We start from the raw sequence: 26,880 nt of genomic DNA on the forward strand, positions 1-26,880 counted from the left end.
TTTTTTGAAGGGCCCTGTAATCAGCTTCCATTTCCATAGAGACAGAATCCCAGCTGAAGCCACTGGAACTTCCTTCCTTTTCATTTCTCTCCTTTTTATTTTATTTTAATTTTTTTTTTGAGACAGTCTCACTCTGCTGCCCAGGCTGGAGTGCAGTGGTGCAATCTCGGCTCATTGCAACCCCCAGGTTCAAGCAATTCTCCTGCTTCAGCCTCCTGAGTAGCTGGGATTACAGGCATGTGCCACCACACCTAGCTAATTTTTGTATTTTTAGTAGAGATGGGATTTCACCATGTTGGCCAGGACAGTCTCGATCCACCCACCTTGGCCTCCCAAAGTGTTGGGATTATAGGCGTCGGCCACTGTGCCTGGCCTCATTTCTCTTATTTGTTTCCTGATTTTTTAATCTCTTTGGGTTTATTGCCCTCTCTGGGTGGTCAAGCCTTTATCTTTTTTTTTTTTTTTTTTTCCTGGTTAGACTAAAGTATTTTTCAGATAAAGCTTTAAAAAAAAAAAACCTGCTTTCAAGGGAATGGTCTTTCTAAAGGACCAGGCAAAATAATAAACAAATACGATCATGGGTTATCTGGAAGAGCTATGTCAGAGGCCTTGTTAAGCCTGGAACACATGCTATCCGTATAGACCTTCTTTGGAGAAAGATAAAACAGCTGGGGAGAACCTGTAATTTTAGCTATAATCTTTATTCACACCATTTATGGTTTTTTGTTTGTTTTGAGATGGAGCCTTGCTCTGTCGCCCAGGCTGTACGATCTTAGCTCACCATAGCCTCCACCTCTTGCGTTCAAGCAATTCTCCTGCCTCAGCCTCCTGAGTAGCTGGGATTACAGATATGTGCCACCTTGCCCAGAGAATTTTTGTATTTTTAGTAGAGATGGGGTTTCACCGTGTTGGCCAGGTTGGTCTTGAAGTCCTGACCTCAAGTGATGTGCCCGCTTTCAGTCTCAGAATTCCTGACCTCAAGTGATCTGCCCGCCTCGTCCTCCCAAAGTGCTGGGATTCCAGGTGTGAGTCACCACGTCCCGCCTCACGGTCATTTATGTTTTCATTCCTCCAGGTTGTGTGTATGTGCCCACCTTTGTGTTTTTAAACATGCTGCATCTTGGCCTGGGAAGCCCTTTTCCCGTTTCTCTCTCTAGCTAGCCCTTGCCCTCTTGTCAGTGCTTGTTGAAAAAAAGAAGGAATTGTCTATTCACATGACTACATTGCATGTCATCTCCTCCAGGAAGCCCCTCGAGTATACTCAGTTTTGACCCACCATCCCATCCAACCTAGCTGAAGTGTCACTCTGCTTGGTGTCGTGCTTGGGAAAAGTTTACTGAAGGAAGAATGTTACTGCTTTTAGTTAAGAAACTCAGGTTAGCTAAGATAGAAAGCGTAGCTCTGGAGAGAGAGCATGTACTCTGTCTCCTTCCTGCAGGCTTCTCTGTGGTTTTTGGAGGGAAGCAGTTTCCACCTATCAGGAACAAGATGGAACTGACAACTTCTATTTTTGATTGGAGGATAGGGTTAAAACTGGAAATGTTTCATTGAAACAAAACTTATAACCCCTTTGATATAACTGAACCAGCAATGACATTTGACTGTTTTTCAGTCCTGTGACATACTGGCCCCCAGTGGCCACAGTGGCTTTTTTGTAAGCATCTTTTTTTGTGTGTTACTAGCTGTGTAACCTTAGGCAAGTTGCTTTACCTCATCTGTAAAATGGGAATAATAAGAGCACCTCAGAGGGCCATTGTGAGTTATTACCTAGAAGGGCCTCGTGTACCACCTGGCACCTATAGGTCTTAATAATGCGGGCTATTATTAGTATAGTCGCGCCTCACTTGATGGGATCTGTTATGAGAAACGCGTAATAAGATTTTGTCACTAAGGCTTTTAGGCTACCAGCTGGCACAGCATGGGACTGTACCGAATACCACAGGGAATTGTAACACAGTGGTGAGTATTTGTGTCTTTAACTATAGAAAAGTGCAGTAAAAATACAGAATATTATTGTAGTCTCATGGGACTACTGACACATTTGTGGTCCTTGTTGGTTTGTTTTTTGGGACAAGGTCTCACTGTGCTGCCCAGGCTGGACTACAGTGGCGTGATCTCGCCTCACCGTAGCCTCGGCTTCCTGGCTTCAAGTGATCTTCCCACCTCAGCCTCCCAAGTAACTTACACTACGGGCACATGCTACCACTCCTGGCTGATTTTTGTAACTTTCGTAGGATGGGGTTTTGCCGTGTCTCCCAGACTGGTCTTGAACTCCTGGACTCAAGCGATCTGCCTGCCCCTGCCTCCCAGGTGGTCTGTTGTAGAGTGAAACATCATTAAATGGTGCATGACCTTTTTTTTTTTTTTTTTTCCTTGAGATGGAGTCTCGCTCTGGCTCTGTCGCCAGGCTAGAGCGTAGTGGCACAATCTGGGCTCACTGCAACCTCCGCCTCCCAGTTTCAAGCGAGTCTCCTGCCTCAGCCTCCCGAGTAGCTGAGAATACAGGCGCCTGCCACCACGCCCACCTAATTATTGTATTTTTAGTAGAGATGGGGTTTTACCAGGTTGGCGAGGATTGTCTTGATCTCTTGACCTCGTGATCCGCCCACCTCGGCCTCCCAAAGTGCTGGGATTACAGACATGAGCCGCCATGCCCAGTTGGTGCATGACTATTTTACAAACTGGTTTATCTGTGATGGTATAACAAATGCAAAACAGTATCTCTTTATTTCTTGGGAATCTGGGTGATGGTGCGTCTCAGTAGCCTTTGCCCACGTCTCGTGGTCTCATTGTGCCAGCACACCTGCTGCCCGATTCCTCACCTGATTCAGAATTCCCAGAAGTTGGGAGGCTGGGCCCAGTGTGCTGGGGTCAGGAGGAGCAGCCATGGCCACACACTGGTGAGTTCGGAGCTGTGGCTGGCACAGGCAGTGGCGGGGGAACAGCAGCAGGGTTTTCACTGAGGTGGTACTTGTGGCCGAGGCTGCGTTGAAAATGACAGACATGCCTTGAAAACTGGGCATTTTCCCCCCACTAATAAATAAAATCCTGGATGTCCTGCAATAACTGTTTCTTGATATGTTTTATGCTAGGTGTTATGCAAGCAGAGTCCGTTTGGGAGTTTATATTGAATTTTATTATTTCTGTTTTTTTTAAGGTTTTTATTTTTTGAGACACGGTCTCACTCGGTTGCCCATTCTGGAGCACAGTGGTGTGATTTTGGCTTACTGCCACCTCCACCTCCCTGGTTCAAGCGATTCTCTTGCCTCTGCCTCCCAAGTAGTTGGGATTACAGGCACCCACCCCCATGCCAGCTACTTTTTGTATTTTTAGTAGGGACGGGGTTTTGCCATGTTGGCCAGGCCCTTCTCCAACTCCTGACCTCAAGTGATCCTCCTGCCTCGGCCTCCCAAATTGCTGGGGTTACAGGCATGAGCATTGTGCCTGGCTTTATATTGAATTTTAAAATTATCTAGTGATAAATTATTTTTTGCTCTGTTAAGATGACTATAAGGTATTTATTAGATGTGGAGTAGTTATATTTTCACCATAAGAAACCATAACACCCCCGCTTTGCACCGTAGCCCCTGCTACAATTGATATGAATAATAATTGAAAACCATACCCTATATTATTTGTTCATAAATTCACATGAACCTGGTTGAAAGAAAACATGATCTAGACACAGGGGATCCATTGTTACCGAGAAAAGCCTGGAGGTGACTTTTTGTAATGCTGCGTAAAGACCTCTTGCTGCTTTAAATAGCAAGCTTGTGCAGGTGGGCTAATTTTTTATTTTATTATTAACATTATTTTTTGAGACGGATTTTGCTCTTGCTGCTCAGGCTGGAGTTCAGTGGCACAATCTCGGCTCACTGCAACCTCCACCTCCTGGGTTCAAGTGATTCTGCTGCCCCAGTCTACTGAGTAGCTGGGATTACAGGCGTGCGCCACCATGCCCAGCTCATTTTGTATATTTTTAGTAGAGACGTGGTTTCTCCATGTTGGTCAGCCTGGTCTTGAACTCCCAGCCTCGGTGATCTGCCCGCCTCAGCCTCCCAACGTGCTGTGATTACAGGCGTGAGCCACCGCGCCTAGCCCATTTTTTATTTTTATTTTGTATTATACTTTAATGGGGTACATGTGCAGATCGTGCAGGATTGTTACATAGGTATACATCTGCCCCGGTGGTTGGAGGTACACATGGAGGTATACACATGCCATCCATCCCATTGTCATCTACATTAGGTATTTCTCCTAATGTTAGCCCTCCCTAATCTCCCCACCCCCTGCTGTCCCTCCCCTAGCTCCCGAACCCCCCAACAGGCCCCGGTATGTGATGTTCCCCTCCCTGTGTCCATGTGTTCTCATTGTTCAACGCCCACTTTTGCCAAAAGATAATGTAAAAATGTGGCCAAGAAGCAGTTGGGCTAGATCAAATGTGTGACCAGCAGGGGTCAGTGTTGAGCCTCCCCGTGCTGCTCCTGGGAGAGACTGGACACAGCCATCTGATCTCTCCCTTCAGGGACCTTTGCTGCCTCTACAGTTCTTCCACCTTCAGCTGTCATGCTCTTTCTTTGGGAACAGAGGTGGAATCTTAATGGCATTTCATCTGTGTAGCTGACAGTGAGAGAAATCTCACTTATGTCACAGTTAACCACAGCATCTGAGGTTGGCGTGTTTCACAGCTGCCTTGCGTGTGGCCTCCGAGTAGAGAAGGGCCGATCAGAGTATGTTTCTAATCAAAGGAAATGGAATTTGCAGTGTCCCCATTGAGCAGATTCCATCAGCATGTGTTGCTTAACGATGTAAAACGGTATTTCAGGTTTGAGGTGCTAGCAAAGCCCAAGAGGCCAAAAATAGGATGAATGGTACCTACTTTATTAATTTCCTAGGGCTACAAAACAAAGTACCGTGGGCTGAGTGGTTTCAATAACAGAAATATATTTCCCACAGTCCTGGAGGCTGGAAGTTCAAGAACATGGCATCAGCAGGGCTGGCTGCTCCTGAGGCCTGTCTCCTGGGCTTGCAGACGGCTGCCTTCTTGCTGAGTCCTCCCGTGGTGTTTCCTTTGCATCCCTGGTGTTGCGGTGTGTTCAGTTTCCTCTGCTCATAAGGACGACAGTCAGTTGGGATAAGGGTCCACCGTAAGGCCCTTATTTTAAATGAATCACCTCTTTAAAGGCCCTGTCTCCAAATATAGTCACATGTTGAGGTATCGGGATTGGGGCTTCAGCATGTGAGTTTCGGGGAGACATAGTTCAGCCCATAACACCTGGATTGGAGGTTCTCAAGTGACATAGACCCAAGTGCCTGTGCTGCAGTAAGTGCTTCTCACACTCCTGACATCCCTCTTTGGTTCACCTGATAATCGTCAGCATTTTATAGATGAGAAAGTAGAGAGCTCTCCAGATTGTTAAGTCCCCGGTGTCACTCAGGCAGTAGTGAAAACGGAGTTCACTTTTTTTTTTTTAGATGGAGTTTTGTTCTTGTGGCCCAGGTTAGAGTGCAGTGGCGTGATCTCGGCTCACTGCAGCCTCTACCTCCCGGGTTCAAGCGATTCTCCTGCCTCAGCCTCCCAAGTAGCTGGGATTATAGGCGCCTGCCACCCCGCTTAGCTAATTTTTGTATTTGTTAGTAGAGACGGGGTTTCACCATGTTGGCTAGGCTGGTCGCCAACTCCTGGCCTCAGGTGATCCTCCTGTCTTGGCCTCCCAAAGTGTTGGGATTACTGGCATGAGCCACCATGACAGGCCAGAGTTCACTCTTGAATGTATCTGAAAGCTTTGCTCTGTGATACTGACTGCTGTGTTGTCTCCTAGTCCTGAAGGGCTCACCGGGGCCAGGCTTGGATGCCAAGGAGAGGTGACTTCAGGGCCTGCCTTACCTTAAGGCATTCATTTTCAGAATTCTTTAAAACACTGTGTTAGGCAAATAGAACGTGTCATTGGCCTAGCCCTGCCAGCTTGGAAATTTGGGTGTACAGGATGGTTGCAGAGCTTTAACTGTTGAAGAAAACGTAAGCAGCAAGTTAATCTCCATCTGATGAATATTAGCAGAACTGTCCCCACCATCTTTATGGTTTCCTGAAAAACTGTTAATCTCAACAGAATGGAATGATGAGATGTGAGATCTTTTTATACCGTGTATTAATTCATTTTCTTCTGTCATCACACTTAGAACATTAGCTTAAAACATTACGTAGTGTCGTGCTGGAAAAGATGGTGTTGGGGAAATACTGGTTAGTGTATCAAACAGAATAAACCTGAATTACATCAAATGGTAGTTTTAGTTATAGTACCCATACCTCATAAAGATCCTTTTTATTTCATCTATTTCTCTGCATATCTATTAATTATTCCTTTGGACTCTGTGTTGCTTATACTTTTAAGGGTGATCCCGAATGAAAGGCACACATCAGAACAGGCAGTTACTTGGAAGGAGGCTTTGGCCTCTTAGGTTTTCAGGACGTACTGCAGGCTGGAGAGTGGTAATGTGGTTTGCAATCTCAGTATATGAATGGTGGCTTCTGTAAATTGGTTTTCTTAACAGCTGTAAGTGAGGCCTGGTGCAGTGGCCCATGCCTGTAATCCCAGCACTTTGGGAGGCTCAGGTGGGTGGATCATCTGAGGTCAGGATTTTGAGACCAGCCTGGCCAACATGGCAAAACCTTGTCTCTACTAAAAGTACGAGAATTAGCTGGGCATGGTGGCACCTATAATCCTAGCTACTGGGGAGGCTGAGGCAGGAGAATCGCTTGAACCTGGGAGGTGGAGGCTGCAGTGAGCTAAGATCACACCATTGCCCTCCAGCCTGGGTGATGAGTGAGATTCTGTTTCAAAATAAATAGTAAAACAGCTGTAAATGCTTAAGTGTTTAGGCTGTGTCAGTTAGTCATTACCCAAATAATTTATTATATATTCTACAAAGTTGTGCACCCTTTTTTAGGAAGATAAAAATAGACAATATGATTGAAATACCATGCCATCTCTGCATGGAATGTATTAACACATGCACACATTGACCATGGACCAGGCATTGTGCCAAGTCCTCTGTATGGATCAGTCCTTCAAACCTCACAATTTTATTATTGTTGTTGTCATTATCTAGTTCACAGCTAAGGAAACAAATTTAGGAAGCTTTATTAACTTGCTCAGAGTCACCCAGATAATAAGTGGTAGAGCCCAGATTTGATCCCATGCCAGCAGACTTCAGAAGCAATGTTCTTAGCTTATCCTGTTTTGCCTTACTTGTTTCTGACAGTCGTATGCGCACACCCTGTGGAGGAGGTGAAGATGAATGGCTAATTCAGGAAACGTGCTGAGTGCCTGTGGTCACCTTGCCATGTTCTAAAAGCCATGGGAGCTGCCCTGTCTGGGCTAATGATTCTGTATCGATTTACGAATGCACTCAGGGCTACAGCCTACCTATGCCTACACCATTTGAGCCAGGGAAACAGGAACCTTCATCTTCCCCAAATATTTACGCAGAGATAATCTACTCCAAAAGCTTTATTGAAGTCTTCATATGGATAAGTGCATACAGGACGGTACAAGTTGACAGATTTCAAAGCAAGAAACGTCATCAGCAGGTTGGGAGCTCCTGCTCCTCCCAGTCACTCTCCCTTTAAGTCATGAGACTGCCAGCCTCGTGTAGACCGGTAGTTCAGATGGAAATAGGTAACAGACTGCAAGGCTTTTACTTAACTTCTTCTATTCCTTATCTTGGCCTCCTCCCTTCCACTCAGAACCTTGCCTCTCACAGATACGGGTGTTGATGGAATTAGAATATCTCATAGTCACATATTTGGTAACTATTATGCAATAAACAATACTAATTTTACTAATGCCAGTATTGCTGAAAACAATTGTTTTATGCATATGCTATCTTCTTTCTTGTTTAAAAAAAAACAAAAAACAAAAAAAAAACTAGGCTTTATCCAGTCTATCATTGATGGGCATTTGGGTTGGTTCCAAGTCTTTGCTACTGTGAACAGTGCCGCAGTAAACATAGGTGTGCATGTGTCTTTATGATAGAATGATTTATAATCCTTTGGGTATATACCCAGTAATGGGATTGCTGGGTCAAATGGTATTTCATCTGCACATGTACCCAGAACTTAAAGTATAATTTAAAAAAACCTAACAAACTAGGCTGTTTTTTTTAAGAGCAGTTTTCGATTTGCAGAGAACTGGAGCAGGAAGTACAGCTGCACGTCTCTCCTCCATCCCCCTTTCCTCGTTTCCCATGTTAACATCTTGCATTGGCGTGTTACATTTGCTGTGATTGCCGAACCAATGTTGTTGAAATATTGTTATTATTTTTATTTAGTTTTTGAGACTTAGTCTCGCCTTTACCACCCAGGCTGGAGTGCAATGGTGTGATTTCGCCTCACTGCAACCTCCGCTTCCCAGGTTCAAGCAGTTCTCCTGCCTCAGTATCCTGAGTAGCTGGGATTACAGGCACGTGCCATCACGCCGGCTAATTTTTAAAAAATTTTTAGTAGAGATGGGGTTTCACCATGTTGGCCAGGCTGTTGACGCATTATTATTAACTAAAGTTTTTTTTTTTTTTTCTTTTTTTGAGACGGAGTTTCCTTCTTGTTACCCAGGCTGGAGTGCAGTGGCGTGATCTCGGCTCACCGCAACCTCCGCTTCCTGGGTTCAAGCAATTCTCCTGCCTTAGCCTCCCTGGGACTACAGGCATGCGCCACCATGCCCAGCTAATTTTTGTATTTTTAGTAGAGACGGGGTTTCACCATGTTGACCAGGATGGTCTCGATCTCTTGACCTCATGATCCACCTGCCTCGGCCTCCCAAACTGCTGGGATTATAGGCGTGAGCCACCACGCCCGGCCTTATTAACTAAAGTTTATAGCTAACTTCAGGGTTCTCTCTATATAGTATAGTTTTATGGGTTTTGACAAATGAATGTCACTTATTCCCCATTACAGTATCATATGGAACAGTTTCACTGCCCTAAAAATCCTCTCTGCTCTACCTCTTCATCTCCTCTCCCTCATTATCTACCTCCAAAACCTCAGACAACCACGGATATGTTACAGTTTGCCTTCGTCTCTATAATTTTACCCTTGTCAGAATGTCATGCAGTTGGAATCATACAGTATATAGCCTTTACAGATTGACTATTTTGCTTAGCAATCTGCTTTTAAGATTCCTCCATGTCTTTTTGTGGTTTGATAGCTCATTTCTTTGTAGCAGTGAATAATACTCCATTGTCTGGATGTGCCACAGATTGCTTATCCATTCACCTGTTGGATGACATTTTGGCAGTTTCTGAATTTGGGCAATTATTCATAAAGCTGGTATAAACATTCTTGTGCAGATTTTTGTGTAGACACGATTTCAACACATTTGGGTGAATACTTAGGAATGTGATTAGTGGATTATGTGATAAGACTGTGTTTAGCTTTATGAGAAACTGTCAAACTGTCCTCTCATGTGGCTGTACCTTTTTGCATTCCACCAATAAAGAATGAGATTTCCTGTAGCTCCACATCCTCACCAGCATTTGGTGGTGTTGGTATTTTGGATTTTAGCCGTTTTAGTGGGTATGCGGTGGTATCTCACTATTGCCATTTGCAATTCCCTAATGACATATGATGCTGAGCATCTTTTCATATGCTTATTTGCCATATGTGTATCTTTTTTGGTGGGATGTCTGTTCAGACCTTTTATGTGTTTTTTAATTGGGTTGTTATTGTTGAGTTTTAAGTCTTTTTATATTTTAGATACCAGTTCTTTATCAGATATGTGTGTTGCAAATATTTTCTCCTTGTCTGAGTTGGTATTTCATTCCCTTAATGATAACTTACACAGAGCAGAAGTTTTTAATTATAATGAAGTCTCAGTTATCAAGTTTTTCCTTCATAAGTTGTGTCTTTGGTATTGTACCTAAGAGGTCATTGCCAAATCTCAGGTCAACTAGATTTTCTCCTTTGTTATATTTAGAAATTTGTGTTTTATATTAGGTCTGTGATTCATTCTGAGTTCATTTTCATGAAAGGTGTTAGGTATTTGTCTACATTGAGTTTTGTGTGTATTGATGTCCATCTGTTTCAGCACCATTTGATGAAAAGACTCTACTTTTCTCACCGAATTGCCTTTGCACTTTTGCCAAAGATTAGTTGATTATATTTGTGAGGTTCTATTTCTAGGCTGTTTAATTCCAGTGACCTATTTGTCTTATCGTTTCACCAGTACCATGCTGTCTTGTTACTATACTAAGTTTTGAAGTTGGGCAGTGTCATTGCGCCAACTGAATTTTCTTCAATATTGTATTGGCTGTTCTGCCTTTCCATGTAAATGTTGCTATCAGTTTGTTATTACCCATAAACCTGCTGGTATTTTGACTAGAGTTGGTATGTAGATCAACTTGGAAATAACTGACATCAAAACAATGTTGAGTCTTCCTATTCATGAACATGGGATATCTCGCTGTTTATTTAGGTATTTGATTCCTTTCATACTAGTTTTGAAGCTTTTCTGATATAGATTTGGTACATATTTTGTTAGCTCTGTATCTAAATATTTCATTTGTTTGGCATTAATGTAAATGATGTGTTTTTAATTTAAATTTCTAGTTGTTTATATAGAAAAGCAATTGCCTTTGTATGTTGTATCCTGCAACTTTACTGTAGTTATTAGTTTAAGTTCTTTTTTGTTGATTCTTTGGGATTTTCTACATAGACATCATATTATCTGTGGACAAGACAGTTTTAATTCATCCTTCCCAATCTACATACATTTTGTTGCTTTTTCTTATCTTTCTGCATTAACTAGTACTTGCAATATGACTTTGGTTAGAAGTGGTGATAGGGGACATCCTTGCCTCGTCCCCAGTCATAGTAGGAGAGTATCTCGTTCCTTACCGTTGAGTATCATGTTAATTGTAGGGTTTTTGTAGATATTTTTTATTAAGTTGAGAAAGTTCTCCTCTATTCCTAGTTTGCTAAGAGTTTTTAATGGGTGTTGGATTTTGTCCAGTGCTTTTTCTGCATCTATGGATGTAATCGTATCAATTTTCTTCTTTCGCCTGTTAGAAGTGATGGATTGCTTTTATTTTTGAATTTGATTCACCTTTGCATACCTGGAGTAAGTTCCATTTGGTCATTGTGTATACTCTTATTTGTTTCTTTGTTTGTTTGTTTTCTGAGATGAAGTTTTGCTCTTGTTGCCCAGGCTAGAGTATAATGACATGATTTTGGCTTACTGTGACCTCAGCCTCCCAGATTTAAGCAATTCTCCTGCCTCAGCCTCCTGAGTAGTTGGGATTACAGGCGCATGCCACCATGCCCAACTAATTTTTTGTATTTTTTTGTAGAGACAGGGTTTCACCATGTTGGCCAGGCTGGTCTCAAACTCCTGACTTCAGGTAATCCACCTGCCTTGGCCTCCAAAGTACAGGGATTACAAGCATGAGCCACCATGCCCAGCCTGTATATACTTTTAATACATTTTTGAATTTATTTGCTAATGCTTTATTGAGGATTTTTGTATCTATGCTCATGAGAGATATTAGTCTATAGTTTCTCCTTTTTTGTAATGTCTTTGGCTTAATGCTGGCCTCATAGAATGAATTAGGAATTGTTCTCTTTGCTTCTATTTTCTGAAAGGTATTGTAGAGAATTAGTATAATTTCTTTCTTAAATGTTTGGTAGAATTCATGACTAAACCTATCTGGGCATGGTGCTTTCTATTTTAGAAGGTTATTAATGTTAATTTTTGATTCAATTTTGTTTAATAGACTTAAGCCTACTCAAATGATCTGTTTCTCCCTGTGTGAGTTTTGGTAGATTATGTCTTTCCAGCAGTTGGTCCATTTTATCTAAGCTACAACATTTTTGGACGTAGAGTTGTTTATAATGTTACTGTATTATCCCTTTAACATCCATGAAATCAGTAGTAATAGCCCTTCTTTCATTTGTTGTTAGATTCTTTTTTTTTTTTTTTTTGCCTCCTCAGAGGATTACCAATTTTATTGACCTTTTCCAAAAACCAGTTTTTGGACTCAGATTTTCTCTATGGATTTCTCCTTTTAAATATCACTGATTTCTGCCCTAATTTTTATTAATTTTTTTCTGTTTACTTGTAGTTCGATTGATGCTCATTTTTCTTCTTTCCTAGGCTGCAAGTTTAGATCATTGATTTTTTTTAGGTTGGTGAAGAAGTAATTGCCATTTTGCCACTTTGCACCAACCTGATAGAACTTTCTTGTTTTGTAATACATGTAGTTAATGCTTTGCGTTTCCTTTAGCATTGATTTTGCTGTAGTTCACAAATTCTGATAAGTAGTATTCTCATTTTCATTTAATTAAATTTTTTTTTTTTTTTTGATGAGGGAGTCTCGCAGTGTCACCCAGGCAGCGGTGCGATCTCGGTTCACTGCAGTTTCCGCCCGTGTTCAAGCAGTTCTCCTGCCTCAGCCTCCCGAGTAGCTGGGACTACAGGCATGCGCCACCACACCCAGCTAATTTTTTTGTATTTTTAGTAGAGACAGGGTTTCACCAGGTGTTGGCCAGGATGGTCTCAATCTTTCCACCTGCCTTGGCCTCCCAAAGTGCTGGGATTACAGGCATAAGCCACCATGCCCGGCCATTTCATTAAAATATTTTTAAACATTTTTTGAGATTTCTTTGACGTGTTATTTAGAAATACGTTGTTAATGTCCAGATGTTTTGGGATTTTTCAGCTATCTTTCTGTTTGATTTCTAGTTTAATTCCAATGTGGACGGAGAGCATATGTTGTACGATTTCTGTTCTCTTAAGTTTCAGGGGTATTTTATGGCCCAGAATGTGGTCTATGTTGATGAATGTTCTGTGCAAGCTTCAGAAGAATAAGTATTTTTCTCTTGGATGAAGTAGTCTGTAGATGTCAATTATGGCCAGTTGACCAATGGTGATGTTGTGTTTTTAACTCTGTCCTTACTGGTTTTCTGCCTGTTGGATCTATCAGTTACTAATAGAATGGAGTTTTGAAGTCTCCAAGTATAATACAGTAGTGGATTTGTTTCTTTCTCTGCATTTCTATAAGTTCTTGTCTTATGCGTTTTGACACTGTTGTTAGATGCATACACATTAAGAATTACTGTTTTCTTGCAAAGTTTACCTTTTAATCATTATGTAATACCCCTTTTTATTTCTGATAATCTTCTTTGCTTTGAAGTCAGCTTTGTCTGAAATTAACATGACAACTCCAGCTTGCTTCCGCTTAGCGTTCAGTGTCATGTATCTTTCTCCATCCCTTTTCTTTTATATCTATATTTTATATTTAAATTTAAGTATTAAATTTAATATATTTTAATATTTAATATTTATAAGTGGATTTTATATTTAAAGTGGATTTTTCATAGATAGCATATAGTTAGATCCTGTTTCTTTAAAAAATCCACTCAGTCTTTTCATTGACATGTTTGGTTATTAACATTTAATGTGATCATTTATATTAGATCAATACCGACATAAGTGTTTTCTGTTCTTGCCCTTGTTTGTTTCGTCTTCCACTCGTTTTCTGCTTTCTGTGGCTTTAATTGAGCATTTTGTATGATTTCATTTTCTCACCTCACAACATACTTCATTTTCTCTCCTCTTGGCAAATTTACATTAAAAATTTATTTTTTTTCAGAAGGAAGATAAGGCAAGGAATAAAAACTTCTTAATGATGGCCCTAGAGTTTGCAAAATACATTTACAACTAATCTTAACTCACTTTTAAATAACACTGTGCCACTTCAGAGCCAATGCAGGTAACTTAAAATCAAACATTTCCAGTTCCTTCCTGTTTTTCTTTATAAAGTTGCTATCATTCATTTCACTTATCCATAAACTAAAATCAACCAACACATTGTTGCTGTTACTATTTTGAACAGTCAGTGATCTGTTAGATTAAGAACAATAAACTATTTTATATTACTTTTTTTTCATTCTTTAACACTCTTCCTGTTTTCTGCTGTATCATTTTTATTCTCTGGGACTAGCTTGTTTTAACACATTTTATGTCTCTTCAGTTTTTATTTTGGTAAGAGTGTTTCTTCTTTATATTTGACGGATAATTGTATTGAATACAGGATTCTAGATGGGAGGTTTTTTTTTCCATCAGCACTTTAAATGTTTTACCCCACTCTCTTTGTGCTTGCATGGTTTCTTAAGAAAAGTCCAGTGTAAGTCTTATTCTGGTTTCTTTATTGGTAAGATTTTTTTTTTCCCTCTGACTTCCTTCAATATTTTGTCTTTGACTTTCTATAGTTTGAATGTGATATGTGTAGGTATAGATTTTTTGGTAATTACTCATTTTTGTGTTCTCTGAGCTTCTTGGATATGTAGTTTGGTCTCTGTCTTTGATTTTGGAAAATTCTGAGTTATTTTGATATTATTTTCTGTTCCTTTTTCTCTTCTTGTATTCCCTTTATGTGTGTGTTATGCCTTTTGCAATTATCCCATTGTCCTTAAGTATTCTGTTTCACTTTTCCCCTATTCTTTTTTCTCTTTGCTTTTTGGTTTAGGAAGTTTCTGTTGACATGTCTTCAAGATCACCGATTCTTTCCTTGGCTGTATCCATTCTACTAAGGAACCAGTCAGAGGCCCTCTTTATTTCTGCTGCAGTGTTTCTGATCTCTAGCATTTCCTTTCAGTTCTGTCTTAAGGCTTTTGTCTCTGTTGACATTACCCGTCTTTTATGCATGTTGTCATATCAATCATAGTAATTTTAAAGTCCCAGTCAGATAACTTAAAAATACCTGCTGTCTCTGAGTGTGTTCTTTTTATTCTATTGAAGCACTCAGTGAATTGGGTATTGCTCACCTGCGTTGGTGAGGGAGGGTCTTCTCTTCTCAGTCCCCTGATTCAAATGCTAATCTCTTCTGGAAACACCCTCACAGACCCTGCAAAAGAACATCATACCAGCCATCTGGGTATCATAGCCCAATCAAGTGGACAAATAACATTCACCATCACCTTCTGTACTGCATGCTAGTGTTTTATTTCATCTTCTTATTGCGGAGTAAGCTCATTGAGGGCAGCAACTGTGTCTCACTCATATTCTATCCCTGTCCCACTAAGGAAGTACAGTGGCATGCAAAGTAGTTGTAACTCACAACTACTTTGTTGTGATGGTTTTGTTAATAGCATCCAATGACGGCATATTTTAAGTGGCCTAATATATTTTCTCTTTAATTCTCCCAGGCATCTTCAGAAATACAGTTTTTCTTTGCATTTTTTTCCTGGAGCAAAAACTATAAAAGGATGTGTTTGGCCGTGAATGATGTGGGCTCCGTAATTTAAATACCAGTGTCTTGGGTCTGTCTTCCTTCTTAATGTCCTCATGGACTGAAAGACACCAATTAGTGAGCAGCTCATGGGGGATTCTCAAGATACATGAATTCTCTGCCCTTAGGTGTAGAAATAGAGGCTATCTTTTCTCAGTTGTCATATATGTTAAATTGTTTTATTGTTGATTGAGAGAAGTGTGATTTGTGATCGGTAGACTCTGTCTGTAAATGCTAGAATTCAGTAAGGTGATCAATTCTTGTGAAAACCTTCTGAAGACTTGCAGTAATCCTGCACGATAATTAGTTGTGAAATAAGGAAAGGCTTTCATCCCACAGTGAAATTTTTAAAGTTTTAACTTATGAACAAAATTCAAAAGAAAGGTTTTTATGATTCTGGTTGTGTTGATGAATATGATATTTATTTATTGACGTCAAACATTGTCTGTCTTCATTTTAATATATTGTCAGATCCTGCATATGTAAGTACATCAGAATCTGTGTCCTGCTACCAAGGGTGAAATAACTTCAGCCATGCGACACGGGCAGACATTTTAAGCCGCATCACGGAGACACAGAGCTCAAGTTGGTCAGCACTGCTGCTCGGTGCTGACATCTGGCTAGCTCCCACAGTCCTGTGGAGCCTCTGATGAGGGTTATTTAAGGCTGTGGCTGTTTCTAGTCCACCAGGGAGCCAGAATGAAAAAGCCATTTCACTATGCTACATGTTAAGTTAATTCTTTGTAGTCTAGACCCCTTGGATGATTTGAATTAACATGGCTGTCTCTGTGCATAGCTGCAGAGGGTTCTGTCCACATTATCTAGACATGATGATTCTTTTTCTAGGAGTTTTAGTTTTTTGATTTTTCTGTTATTTTTTTTTGAGACGGAGTCTTGCTGTGTCGCCCAGGCTGGAGTGCAGTGGTGTGATGTCGGCTCACTGCGATCTCTGCCTTCTGGGTTCCAGTGATTCTCCAGCCTCAGCCTCCCAGGCGGCTGGAACTGCAGGTGTGCACCACCACACTGGACTAGTTTATTGTATTTATTGTATTTCAGTAGAGATGGGGTTTCACCATGTTGAACAGGCTGGTCTCATACTCCTGACCTCAGGCAGTCTGCCCACTTTGGCCTCCCAAAGTGCTGGGATTATAGGCATGAGCCACCACACCTGGCCAGCTCTTTGATTTTTTTTTTTTTTTTTTTTTTAATTTTTTGAGACAGGTGGCTCATGCCTGTAATCCCAGCACTTTAGGTGGCCAAGGCAGGCAGATCACCTGAAGTCACGAGTTCGAGACCAGCCTGGCCAACATGGTAAAACCCCATTTCTACTAAAAACAAAAATTAGCTGGGCGTGGTAGTGCACACCTGTAATCCCAGCTATTTGGGAGGCTGTGGCAGAAGAACTGCCTGAACCTGAGAGGTGGAGGTTACAGTGAGCCGAGATCACGCCACTGCACTCCAACCAGTTATTTGATTTTTCTGAATTTACTCCATTAAAATACTGACCACTCCTTCCACGTTCTATCCTGTATTAGTACGCTCTCACACTGCTATAAAGAACTACTTAAGGCTTGACAATTTTTGAAGAAAAAAGGTTTAATTGACTCACAATCCCACGGGGTATACCAGAAGCATGGCTGGGAGGCCTTAGAAAACTTACAATCGTGGTGGAAGGTGAAGGGGAAGCAAGCACATGTTCGTCCCGGGAGAAGGAGAAAGAGCAAAGCGGGAGATGCTAACACACTCTCAGACAACCAGGTCTTGTGAGAACTTACCATCATGAGAACGGCAAGGGGGAAATCCACCCCCCGATTGTGTCCCTTCCCACCAGGTCCCTCCCTCAACACAGAGGATTACAATTCAACGTGAAGTTTAGGAGGGGACACAGAGCCAGACCCCGTGTTATGCCTTCCCTGTGTTTCATGCCTGTGCTCAGATAAGCCTGGGATTGCCTCTGTCACCCCGGGTTGCATAGGTCCCCTGGGTGCATGGTGTACCCTCTACCCTAAAGCATTTCTCAGTTTCTCACCCTACGATAAGTAGCATCTCTTTCTGAAACGCCATGGTCCTTGTAAATCTACCCCTCTGTGTCCATGATCCTTTTATACCTAGCATGTTAGGTTATTGGCCCATATTCGCTGTTCCCTAAGTTGGGTGACTGTGTAGTTTATCCTCCAAACCAGGACATTATTTTTGGAGGGATAGCTGGTGTAATCCGAGACCATTCCAGGCTAATCAGGATATCTGGTCAGTGATGCTTCTAAGACTCTCCAAGGTAGAGACGGCTGGCGCTCTGAGTGTGATCGGTAAATATCCAGTCAATAAGTGCCTGTGTGAGTCCTTGATTGTCTTTCTTGTGAAATTATCGAACCAACTAGTTCCTTTTGGGCATTTTCCTGCTGATTCCCTTCCTGACTCGAGAATAAAAGATCATAAATCTTTTTTGATTTATGATCAAAAGATATGAGCAACGTCACCCCGCGCCCAGACCCCACAAACGCTGCCCTCCCAATGATTTTGCTTCCCACTGCTCATTTTGGCCTGATCCAACATTCACCTAAATGACACTCCTAAAGAGGCTAGAGATAGAACGATAGCCAAGGCCCTGTGGCATTTAACTGTACACATCAACACGTTTTCTTAGTGATTGAGTTGAATTTTGAAACGTATTCTACTCTGAAAGTGCCTGGGCAAAGCATTGTTGAATATTGCTTTAGGAATTTTAGTAACAGTTTGTTCTCGCTGTTCTGGGGGAGCTCATTCCGAACAGTTTCTGGTTAGCAGGACCATTAGAGGATTATTAACACAGTAGAAAATCTGCCAGGGTGTGATTACGGTCAGCAAGGCACCGGTAGCTGGTCAGTGGTACCGCCTGCTCCCATTTTTCCCCAACATGTTCGACGGGGGCGGCTTTTGTGCTTTTAAATAACCTGTTCTATTTTGGTAGGCCTTTTCTCCCTTCTTTTCTAACAGCGCAGTTTGCATACAAGACTCACAATGAACTCACCATTCCCGAGTGGAAAGGAGTGACCGGTTGTATAAACACGTCTGTCGCCCCTTGGTCTTCGCGTGTCTGGGCTTTGTGGGGGTCTGTTGATTCTTTGAACTTAACTGCCCTCCCTGCAGACCCGAACTGCAGTCCTTTGTTGCCCTAAATATTTTTCTCAAAGATCTTTTATTAACTTTTTCTTTTCTGCTCTCGTCCTTCTCCCTCTTACCTACTTTAGCATGTGGCCCTGTGGCAAGAGTGAGAAAGAAAAATAAATTCTGGTGGTGTGATCGGGTGAGGCAACCACTGAATTTCTCTTCTCTATTAAAAAAAGAAAACACAACTTTTGAACTGTTTTGGTTTCTTCCCTGCTAAGTGTTTGTTGAAGGGACACAATGAAACGATTGAAAAGAACCTGTTTTCTCTCATTAAATCTGTCAATATGAACCTGAGCTTGTGAACTTTGCACTTTTTTGAGAAGAGCAACATTTTTTTCATTTCTAATTAGTTGCTCATGCTATTTTAGGAGAAATTAAGGCAGGGAAGATGGAGCACCATCAGTTTTCTTTTAATTTCAGTGACTTTCAGATGGACGGTCTATGGGTGTGAGAGACTGCTAATTTTCTGCCAGTCTGAGCTCTCCCATCTTTCTTGGTAATAAAACCCCTAATTTTTATCTGGCACATGGGCAGCCAGAAGCCAGCCTTGTACAGCTAGTGCTCGACTTACGACCACAGTCGGGACCACGGACCGGTCGTAACACGATTTGGTCGTAAGTTGAGTAGGCTATATGTACAGTTGAAATGGTGCATGCAGAGATGGTAGTGCTGCCAGAAGCTGGTCCGCACTGTTGTACGCCCAGCTGGGCAACGTTTGCGCTGCCAGACGCAGAGCAGTCGTGGCTAGTGATTGTGGTTGTAAACTCGAATGGTCGTAAGTAGCATAGGTGGTAAGTCAATCAATACCTGTAGCTAGGCATCACTGTGTTACTAAATTTTGATTACTTGCTTGTAAGTGGAAATGCCACGTCCAACTTCTTGGAAGTGTCCTAAAGGAGGAAGCCTTCTTTACCCTTTCCTTTTTCCTGAGAGGAATGTAGATGTGATGGCTGACCTCAGGCTGTCATCTTGGACTGTGAGGTGTGTTTTAGTCAGTTCAGGCTGCTATAACAAAAATTCTTTAGACTAGGTAACTTAATAGAAATTTTCTCCTCGTGGTTCTGAAAATCCAAGACCAACGTACTGACAGATTCAGTGTCCAGCGAGGGCTGTCTTACTGGTTTGTGGAAGACTACCTTCTTGTTACATCCTCATACAGTGGAGAAAGAGATCATGTTTTACATGTCTCCTCTTATAAAGACACTAACTTCATTGACGAGGGTTCCACCCTCATGAGCTAATCACCTCCCCAAAGCCCCACCTCCCGATACCATACACTGGGAATTAGGGTTCCATATATGAATTTTTTGGGGAAAAATTCCCAAATGTATAGCCCCTAGCAAGGTGGGAACCATTAACAGGGGATAGCTTGGTAACAGGGTACTGGGGGCCTCTGGACTGCCTCTGTGTAAGTGAGAGAGGAACTCCTGTCTTGTGTAACTCCTCTTGTGTGTGGTTTGCTCTTACATGAAGCTGAGTGTAATCTTAACTGATACATCTATGAATCTATTTAATCTTGTTTGGGATCAGGGATTTCTAGGGAGAATTTTTTTTTCATGCCTCACTATACATCTCAGAGCAATGCTTTGTCTGGTGGACAGAAAAATCTGAACCCTTGCAGATAAAAATGTGTGAGATTTCTGCAGCCTACAACATCTTAAGTACCACATGGTAAACCACCATCAGGATTCTTTTTAAAAGCCACAGAAATGCTTTTCTTCTTCCCTGTGGCCTCTTTCTGTCCCATTCCGTAACAATTCGGTCCTCAAGCCTTTAAGAGGGTTTGTTTTCATGCTGCTTATAAAGACATAACTGAGAGTGGGTAATTTATAAAGGAAAGAGGCTTAATGGACTCACAGTTCCACATGGCTGGGGAGGCCTCAATGATGGCAGGAGACAAAGAGCAAAGGGACATCTTACATGGCGGCAGGTAAGAGAGCGTGTGCAGTGGAGCTCCCATTTATAAAGCCATCAGATCTTGTGAGACTGAATTACTGTCACGCAAACACTATGGGGGAACCGCCCCCATGATTCAGTTGTCTCCACCTAGCCCCGTCCTGGGCATTATTACAAGTCAAGGCGAGATTTGGGCAGAGAAACAGCCAAACCATATCAGTGGGACAGGAAAATAGACGTTCAGGGGGTGGCCTGCAGGGAGCATTGACACCTTAGTGGGTGAGGAGAGCAGCCGTGCAGGTTGGGCAGGTTGGGCCGGGGCAGAGCAAGGAGGGCATCCTGGTGGAGGTGTCCTGGCCTGGAGATTAGCATCAGGACAGAGTGAGGAGGAAGGGGTGATGGGGAGATAGGTTGCTGCAGTGGAGCATGTGTTGGATAATTGAAAGGGCTTGCCAGATTCCACAGCATCTGCTTACATGAGGGCTTTGTAAAAGCACAGGAGATGCTTCAGCTGGAGGAAGAAAGCACAGGCTAGTGTTGGTGACCTGAGAGAGACACTGGCATGGCTCACCAGGGCTCCTCGTTGGCTGCACAGGACACATTTTGTCTCGAGACTGTGAACCATCAAGAAGTGTGCAAGGAATGTTGGTGTCAGGAGAGCCTGGGCAAAAACATCGAGTGCTGTCTTCTGTGCTGGGCTGGTCACGAAGCCAGCCCAGGCCCTGTGACCAGGTGTAAGCCTTCAATCCGCACCTCCCACAATGGTGTAAGCAAGCTGGCCCTGGGGACCACCAGGGGTGTTTTTAACTTTAAGCTGGCTCACTCTTCCTTATCTTGACCAAGAGTCAGCACCAAGCTTCCAAGTGTTCGTGCAGATGATCATAGAGCTGTCTTGGTTTCACTGTAAGATAACTGTTTACACAGCTATATAGAGTGGTGTTCGTTAAATAAGTAAACAGCCTAAAGACCGTGGAAGTAGAGTTCTTGCTTTTTAGTTTTAAGACCACATGAGTAAACAAATTAGTTAGGTAAACTATCCCACATATCCTAGCTAATCGCTTTACTTATTAGCTAATTGTAAGGGGGATTTAGGCTGCCTTCAGCCAAAACTTCTGCTGAAACGATGTATGAGAAAACCTTAGGCCTTCCAAAAGGATTTGAGAGAATTAGAAATATGAGAAGGGAGAAAACCAGGATGAGCCTTGAGATGTGTTGGAATTCGGTAGATTGGGGTGAACATAGGGTGTTTAAAAATAGAAATAGACAGTGAAATCAATATAGGGTTTGGAGTGTGTATATTCTCTAGCTCTGACCACTCAGAGGGGCCGAGAGTACCTAACCTCCCCTGCCCCCATGGCAGTGAGCACATCTAGTGCCTGGATTTTGGCTTAGAAATATTATTTCCCACAAAAGGAACCAGAGATCATGGGAGAAATAACTGATTCCAGGGCTGTGATAGAAAAAATACAGGATGAACCTGAATATCTTGTGCCAGAAAGCAAGGAAGTGCTGCAAGGATGAGGGGGCGTGTAGAAAGGACTAAGAAGTCAGCTTGGATGGACTCACACTGGCCAAATCAGGGACAATTAGAGCATCACTCTAAATGATAACGATAGAGTTTAACCCATCAGCTAAAATAGGAAGCTGCAAGGCCGTACCAGTATAACTAAATAAACCATGATCTCCCAGCACCAATGCTGTTGACCTATTGGACTGGACGATTCTTTGTCATGGGTTGGGCTGCCTTGCATGATGTGGGATGTGTGTCAGCATCCGTGGCTTCCATCCACTACACCAGTGCTTTAGACTAGGGCCATCCAGCAGACAGAGAAGGCCAGTCACCAACAAAATTTCAGATCTTCTAGTGACCACAGTTACAAACCAAAATGTCTGCAGACATTGCCAGATATCCCATGGGGGACAAGGTTGCCTTGGTTGGGGACCAAAAGACACAATAAGTTTAGAGTTTGGTGGGGAATAGGATATTGACATCAAAGTACCCTTTTTGCTTTTCCTGCTGGGGTCTGTGGACGGTGGATGAATAAATGCACTTACACACAATACAGAGAATGAGTGGGCTGAGAGGTCATGAGCCGCTCACAGAGAGAGATCGCAGTTACATGATACTTACTAGTTTGCCCTCTCCCCATTTATTCAGTATAGATTTAATAACAGAGGCTTTAAGTCAGCATGCTTGTAGAGAAAGATTAAAGGCCAGGTTCTGATGCCCAAAGCAAACACCATGAGTGGATAGTATCCCTGGTCAACCTCTTCCCCAAAAGGGCCATCTGGCTCAAAGTTTAATTTTAAGACCACGTGAGTAAATAGGTTAGTTAGGTAAAGTCACCCACATACCCTGGCTATTTGCTTTACTTACTAACTAAATGCAAGGGGGATTTAGGCTGCTTTCAGCTGAAACTTGTACTGAAACTGTGAAAACATTCTTAGGCCTTCCAGAAGGGTTTGAGACTATATTCTATAACTTTCTTTACTATTTTCCCGTAATATTTTTTCTACCACTCTGAGGAATTTCCACATTTTCCCAAATTTACTAATTAAAAGCAGGAAAAACAATACATTGGCAGTGAAGAAGCCAGGCGGACTTCAGCCATCAAAGTGAAGATTCTTATCAATGGGATAAATAAATGGAAGTCATGTGTTATAGATGACAAGAACACAGTGTCTCTGCCATATCCCTGCCAAAGATGCTGATACGGTTTGGGTCTGTGTCCTCACCAGATCTCACATGGAACTGTAATCCCGTGTTGGAGGTGGAGCCTGGTAGGAGGTGATTGGATCATGGGGGCAGAGTTCTCATGAATGGGTTAGCACCATCTCCCCTCTGTTAGGGTTCTCTAGAGGGACAGAACTAATAGGAGATATGTGTGTGTGCGTGTGTGTATGTGGAGTTTATTAAGTAGTAGTAACTCACATGATCACAAGGTCCCACAATAGGCCATCTGCAAGCTGAGGGGCAAGGAAGCTAGTCGAAGTCCCAAAGCTGAAGAACTTGGAGTCCGATGTTCAAGGGCAGCCCGCGTCCAGCACAGGAGAAAGATGTAGGCTGGGAGTCTAGGCCAGTCTAGCCTTTTCACGTTTTTCTGCCTGTTTTATATCCTGGCCATGCTGCTGGCAGCTGAGTGGATGGTGCCCTCCCTCAGATTAAGGGTGGGTCTGCCTCTCCCAGCTCACTGACTCTAATGTTAATCTCCTATGGCAACACCCTCACAGACACACCCAGGATCAATACTTTTCATCGTTCAGTCCCATCAAGTTGGCACTCAGTATTAACCATCACACCACCTTTGTACTGTTTAGTTTTCATGAGATCTAGTTGTTTAAGAGTGTGTGGTACCTCCCCCCAGCCACCACCTCCCCCGACCTTCCTGCTTGCCCTGCCCTTGCCATGTGATATGGTTTGGCTGTGTCCCTATCCAAATCTCATCTTGAATTGTAGCTCCCATAATTCCTGCATGTGGTGGGTGAGACCTGGTAGGAGGTAATTAAATCATAGGGGTGGGTCTTTCCCATGCTGTCCTTGTGATAGTGAATGCCTCATGAGATGTAGTGGTTTTTTAAAGGGGAGTTCCCCTGTATACAGTCTCTTCCCTGCTGCCATGTAAGATGGGCCTTTGCGTCTCCTTTGCCTTCTGCCATGATTGTGAGGCCTCCCCAGCCATATGGAACTGTGAGTGCATTAAACCTCTTTCCTTTATAAATTACCTGGTCTCACGTGTGTCTTCATTAGCAGTGTTAGAACATACTAATACCCCATGTGAAGACGGCTGCTCCACCTTTGCCTTCTGCCATGAGTAAAAGTTCCTGAGGCCTCCCCAGAATCAGATGCTTCTATGCCTCCTGTACAGTCTGCAGAATCATGAGGCATATAAACTTCTTTTCTTATAAATTACCCAGTTTCAGGTTTTTCTTTATAGCAATTCCAGAATGGACTAATATAGATGCATGAATCAAGAATCAATAAATGACAAATGTCTGGCCTGGGCAACAGAGTGAGATCCCACTTCTAAAAAAAAATTATTTTTAAATCAAGCAAGTATAGTGCTGTGAGCCTGGAGTCTCAGCTACTTGGGAGGCTGAGCTGGGAGGATTGCTTGAGCCTGCAAAGCCGAGGCTGCAGTGAGCTGTGATTGCACCACTGCATCCCAGCCTGGGCAACAGAGCAAGGTCATGTCAAAAAAAGAAACCTGCATAGAGGGACGTAATGGAAAACACTTGTACAATCTTCACAATTGCCAAGGTCATGAAGGTCAAGGAAAGAGAAATCCTCAGTCTAGAGGAGATGACAAAGACTTGGTAGCTACCCGCAGTGTGGATTCTGAACCAGATCCTATTTCTTCCATCAGGGAAATGACTGGGACATTTAAAGAAACTTGGTGGGGATTAGGATTAGATAGTCCTCATGTACTAGATTAACTTTTTTATTTTGATGGTTGTATTGTGGTTATGTATGTTTTTGCTTGTAGGTGGTATACCCTAGAGTTTATGGGGCTTCAGGCCAACAGCTTAATATCAGTGCTTCAGGCCGGGAAAACAGGTTTTGTATTGTGTTTTGGACTTCTCTATACATTTGCAATGGTTTAAAAAAAAAAAAAACAAGAAGAAACATGCAGCCGGGCCTGGTGGCTCATGCCTATAATCTGGAGGTCAAGAGAGTGAGACCGTTCTGGCCAACATGGTGAAACCCTGACTCTACTAAAAATACAAAAATTAGCTGGGCGTGGTGGCGTGTGCCTGTAGTCCCAAGAGACTGAGGCAGGAGAATCGCTTCGATCTGGGAGGAGGACGTTCCATTGAGCCCGGATTGCACCACTCTGTTCCAGCCTGGTGACACAGCGAGACCTGCATCTAAAAAAAAAAAGAAAAAAAAAAAGGCACATGTTGTGGCCAGCAGTGTTGCATATTCATTTTCTTCAAAGCATGCTTGGCCCCAGTATTGAGACTCTTCCTGAGAAAATTTTTTGTCTTATTATCCTTTTAAGGAAAAACTTCTGTATTAATAGAATGTTCTTATAGAAAGAATATTGGAGGCTGGGTACTGTGGCTGATGCCTGTAATCCCAGCACTTTGGGAGGCTGAAGTGGGAGGATTGCCTGAGCCTAGGAGTTTGAGACTAGCCTGAACAAAATACCGAGACCCCATCTCTATAAAAAATTAAAAAAATTAGCCGGATGTGGTAGCACGTGCCTGTGGTCCCGGCTACACAGGAGGCTGAGGCAGGAGAATCATTTGAACTTGGGAGGCAGAGATTGCAGTGCGCTGAGATTGTACCACTGTACTCCAGTCTGGGCGACAGAGATCCTGTCTCAAAAAAAAAAAAAAAGGAAAAAATTATACACACACCCGTGTGTATGCATATGTGTGTAAACGCTGACACATTCAGTAAAGTTTTAGACCCCAAAGTAGAAGGCGGATCATTTCTCTCTTTTACTTTTGTGGCTCTGAATATATTTTCTTTATTTACAGTTAGAAAAACTATTCTTTGGGCAAACCTAATCTTGCAGAGCAAATTAAACCGCCATGATAATGTTTGAAGCTGGAGAGCAATCTGCATTTCAAATCAGTGCTTCGAAATGTCAACCAAAATATGTTTAGAAGAAATTGTGAAGGGTTTTTAACTCTGATCATCTGATAGCATGGAGAAGAATTTCTGGATGGGCACTGCACACAGATGAAATAATTACACCGCTGGCCTTCTGCTACATGAAGTTTGTTTGGATGAAGTGGCTTAAAAAATAATAATTAAAATATTTCTAGCACGAGTAAGGTCTCTGTGTAGTTCTATGCTCTTGGCTGGTGTTTCTGACCGGCACGTAATTGAGATGGATCACTAATGGCTGGGCAAGCAGGCCGGGTCGCCACACAGAGCTAACTGGCCCTTGTCATGTTGGATTCTGTGACATTAATCTCATTAGCTCTAACTTGCTGTGCTAATTGCACTACTAATTGCGTGCCTTTTCTTCGTTTGGTTTAACATTGAACAGATCGTGTTACACGAATCCTAGCTTCTATTTTGGTGAGCGATGGTACTTCAACCTGTGAAAATAACTTTGCAGTTTGCTTTGTTAGGAGTGCATTTAGAATCCGGATACATTTACTGACTGACTTTTTTTTTTCTTTTTAGTTTCCTTATCCCATATCACACAACTGGTCCTCAGCCATAACAAGCTAACAAGTAAGTGATCTTTCTTGTTTGTTACAGTTTCTGACATTTAGGTAATTCTGTGGCACTGCTGATTCTGTTACTGTTTTCTCTGAAGAAACCAATGACAAACGATTATCTGCAGAAACCTTAGTTTATTTTGGTGACACGAAGATGAGCATATTGTCTTCCTGTATTTTGGCCTTTTGTAGTTAGGTCTACTTTGTAGATTCCTTCTTTTCTGTTTTTTGAGACAGGGTCTCGCTGTGTCACCCAGGTTGGTCTTGAACTCCTGGGCTCAAGCGATCCTCCTGCCTTGGCCTCCCAAAGTGCTGGGATTACAGATATGAGCTATGGTGCCTGGCCAGAAGATTCTTTATTATATAAACCAAAGA

At 42.4% G+C, this 26,880-nt stretch overlaps 1 protein-coding gene across 2 annotated transcripts in view; it reads left to right on the forward strand.

Annotated features, from left to right (window-relative positions):
* RSU1 (Ras suppressor protein 1) overlaps positions 1-26,880 on the forward strand; it is a 229,195-nt gene that overhangs the window by 5,145 nt on the left and 197,170 nt on the right. Inside the window, exon 3 of one of the 2 annotated variants that reach the window (XM_017529782.2) lies at positions 26,468-26,518. The exons of the other annotated variant lie outside the window; for it this stretch is intronic. Within the exon in view, the coding sequence (XP_017385271.1) occupies positions 26,468-26,518 (51 nt within the window). The remainder of the gene's footprint in view (positions 1-26,467; positions 26,519-26,880) is intronic. 2 annotated transcript variants of the gene reach the window in all.

This window comes from Cebus imitator, unplaced genomic scaffold (assembly GCF_001604975.1).
Source record: "Cebus imitator isolate Cc_AM_T3 unplaced genomic scaffold, Cebus_imitator-1.0 Scaffold61, whole genome shotgun sequence".
NCBI lineage: Eukaryota > Metazoa > Chordata > Mammalia > Primates > Cebidae > Cebus > Cebus imitator.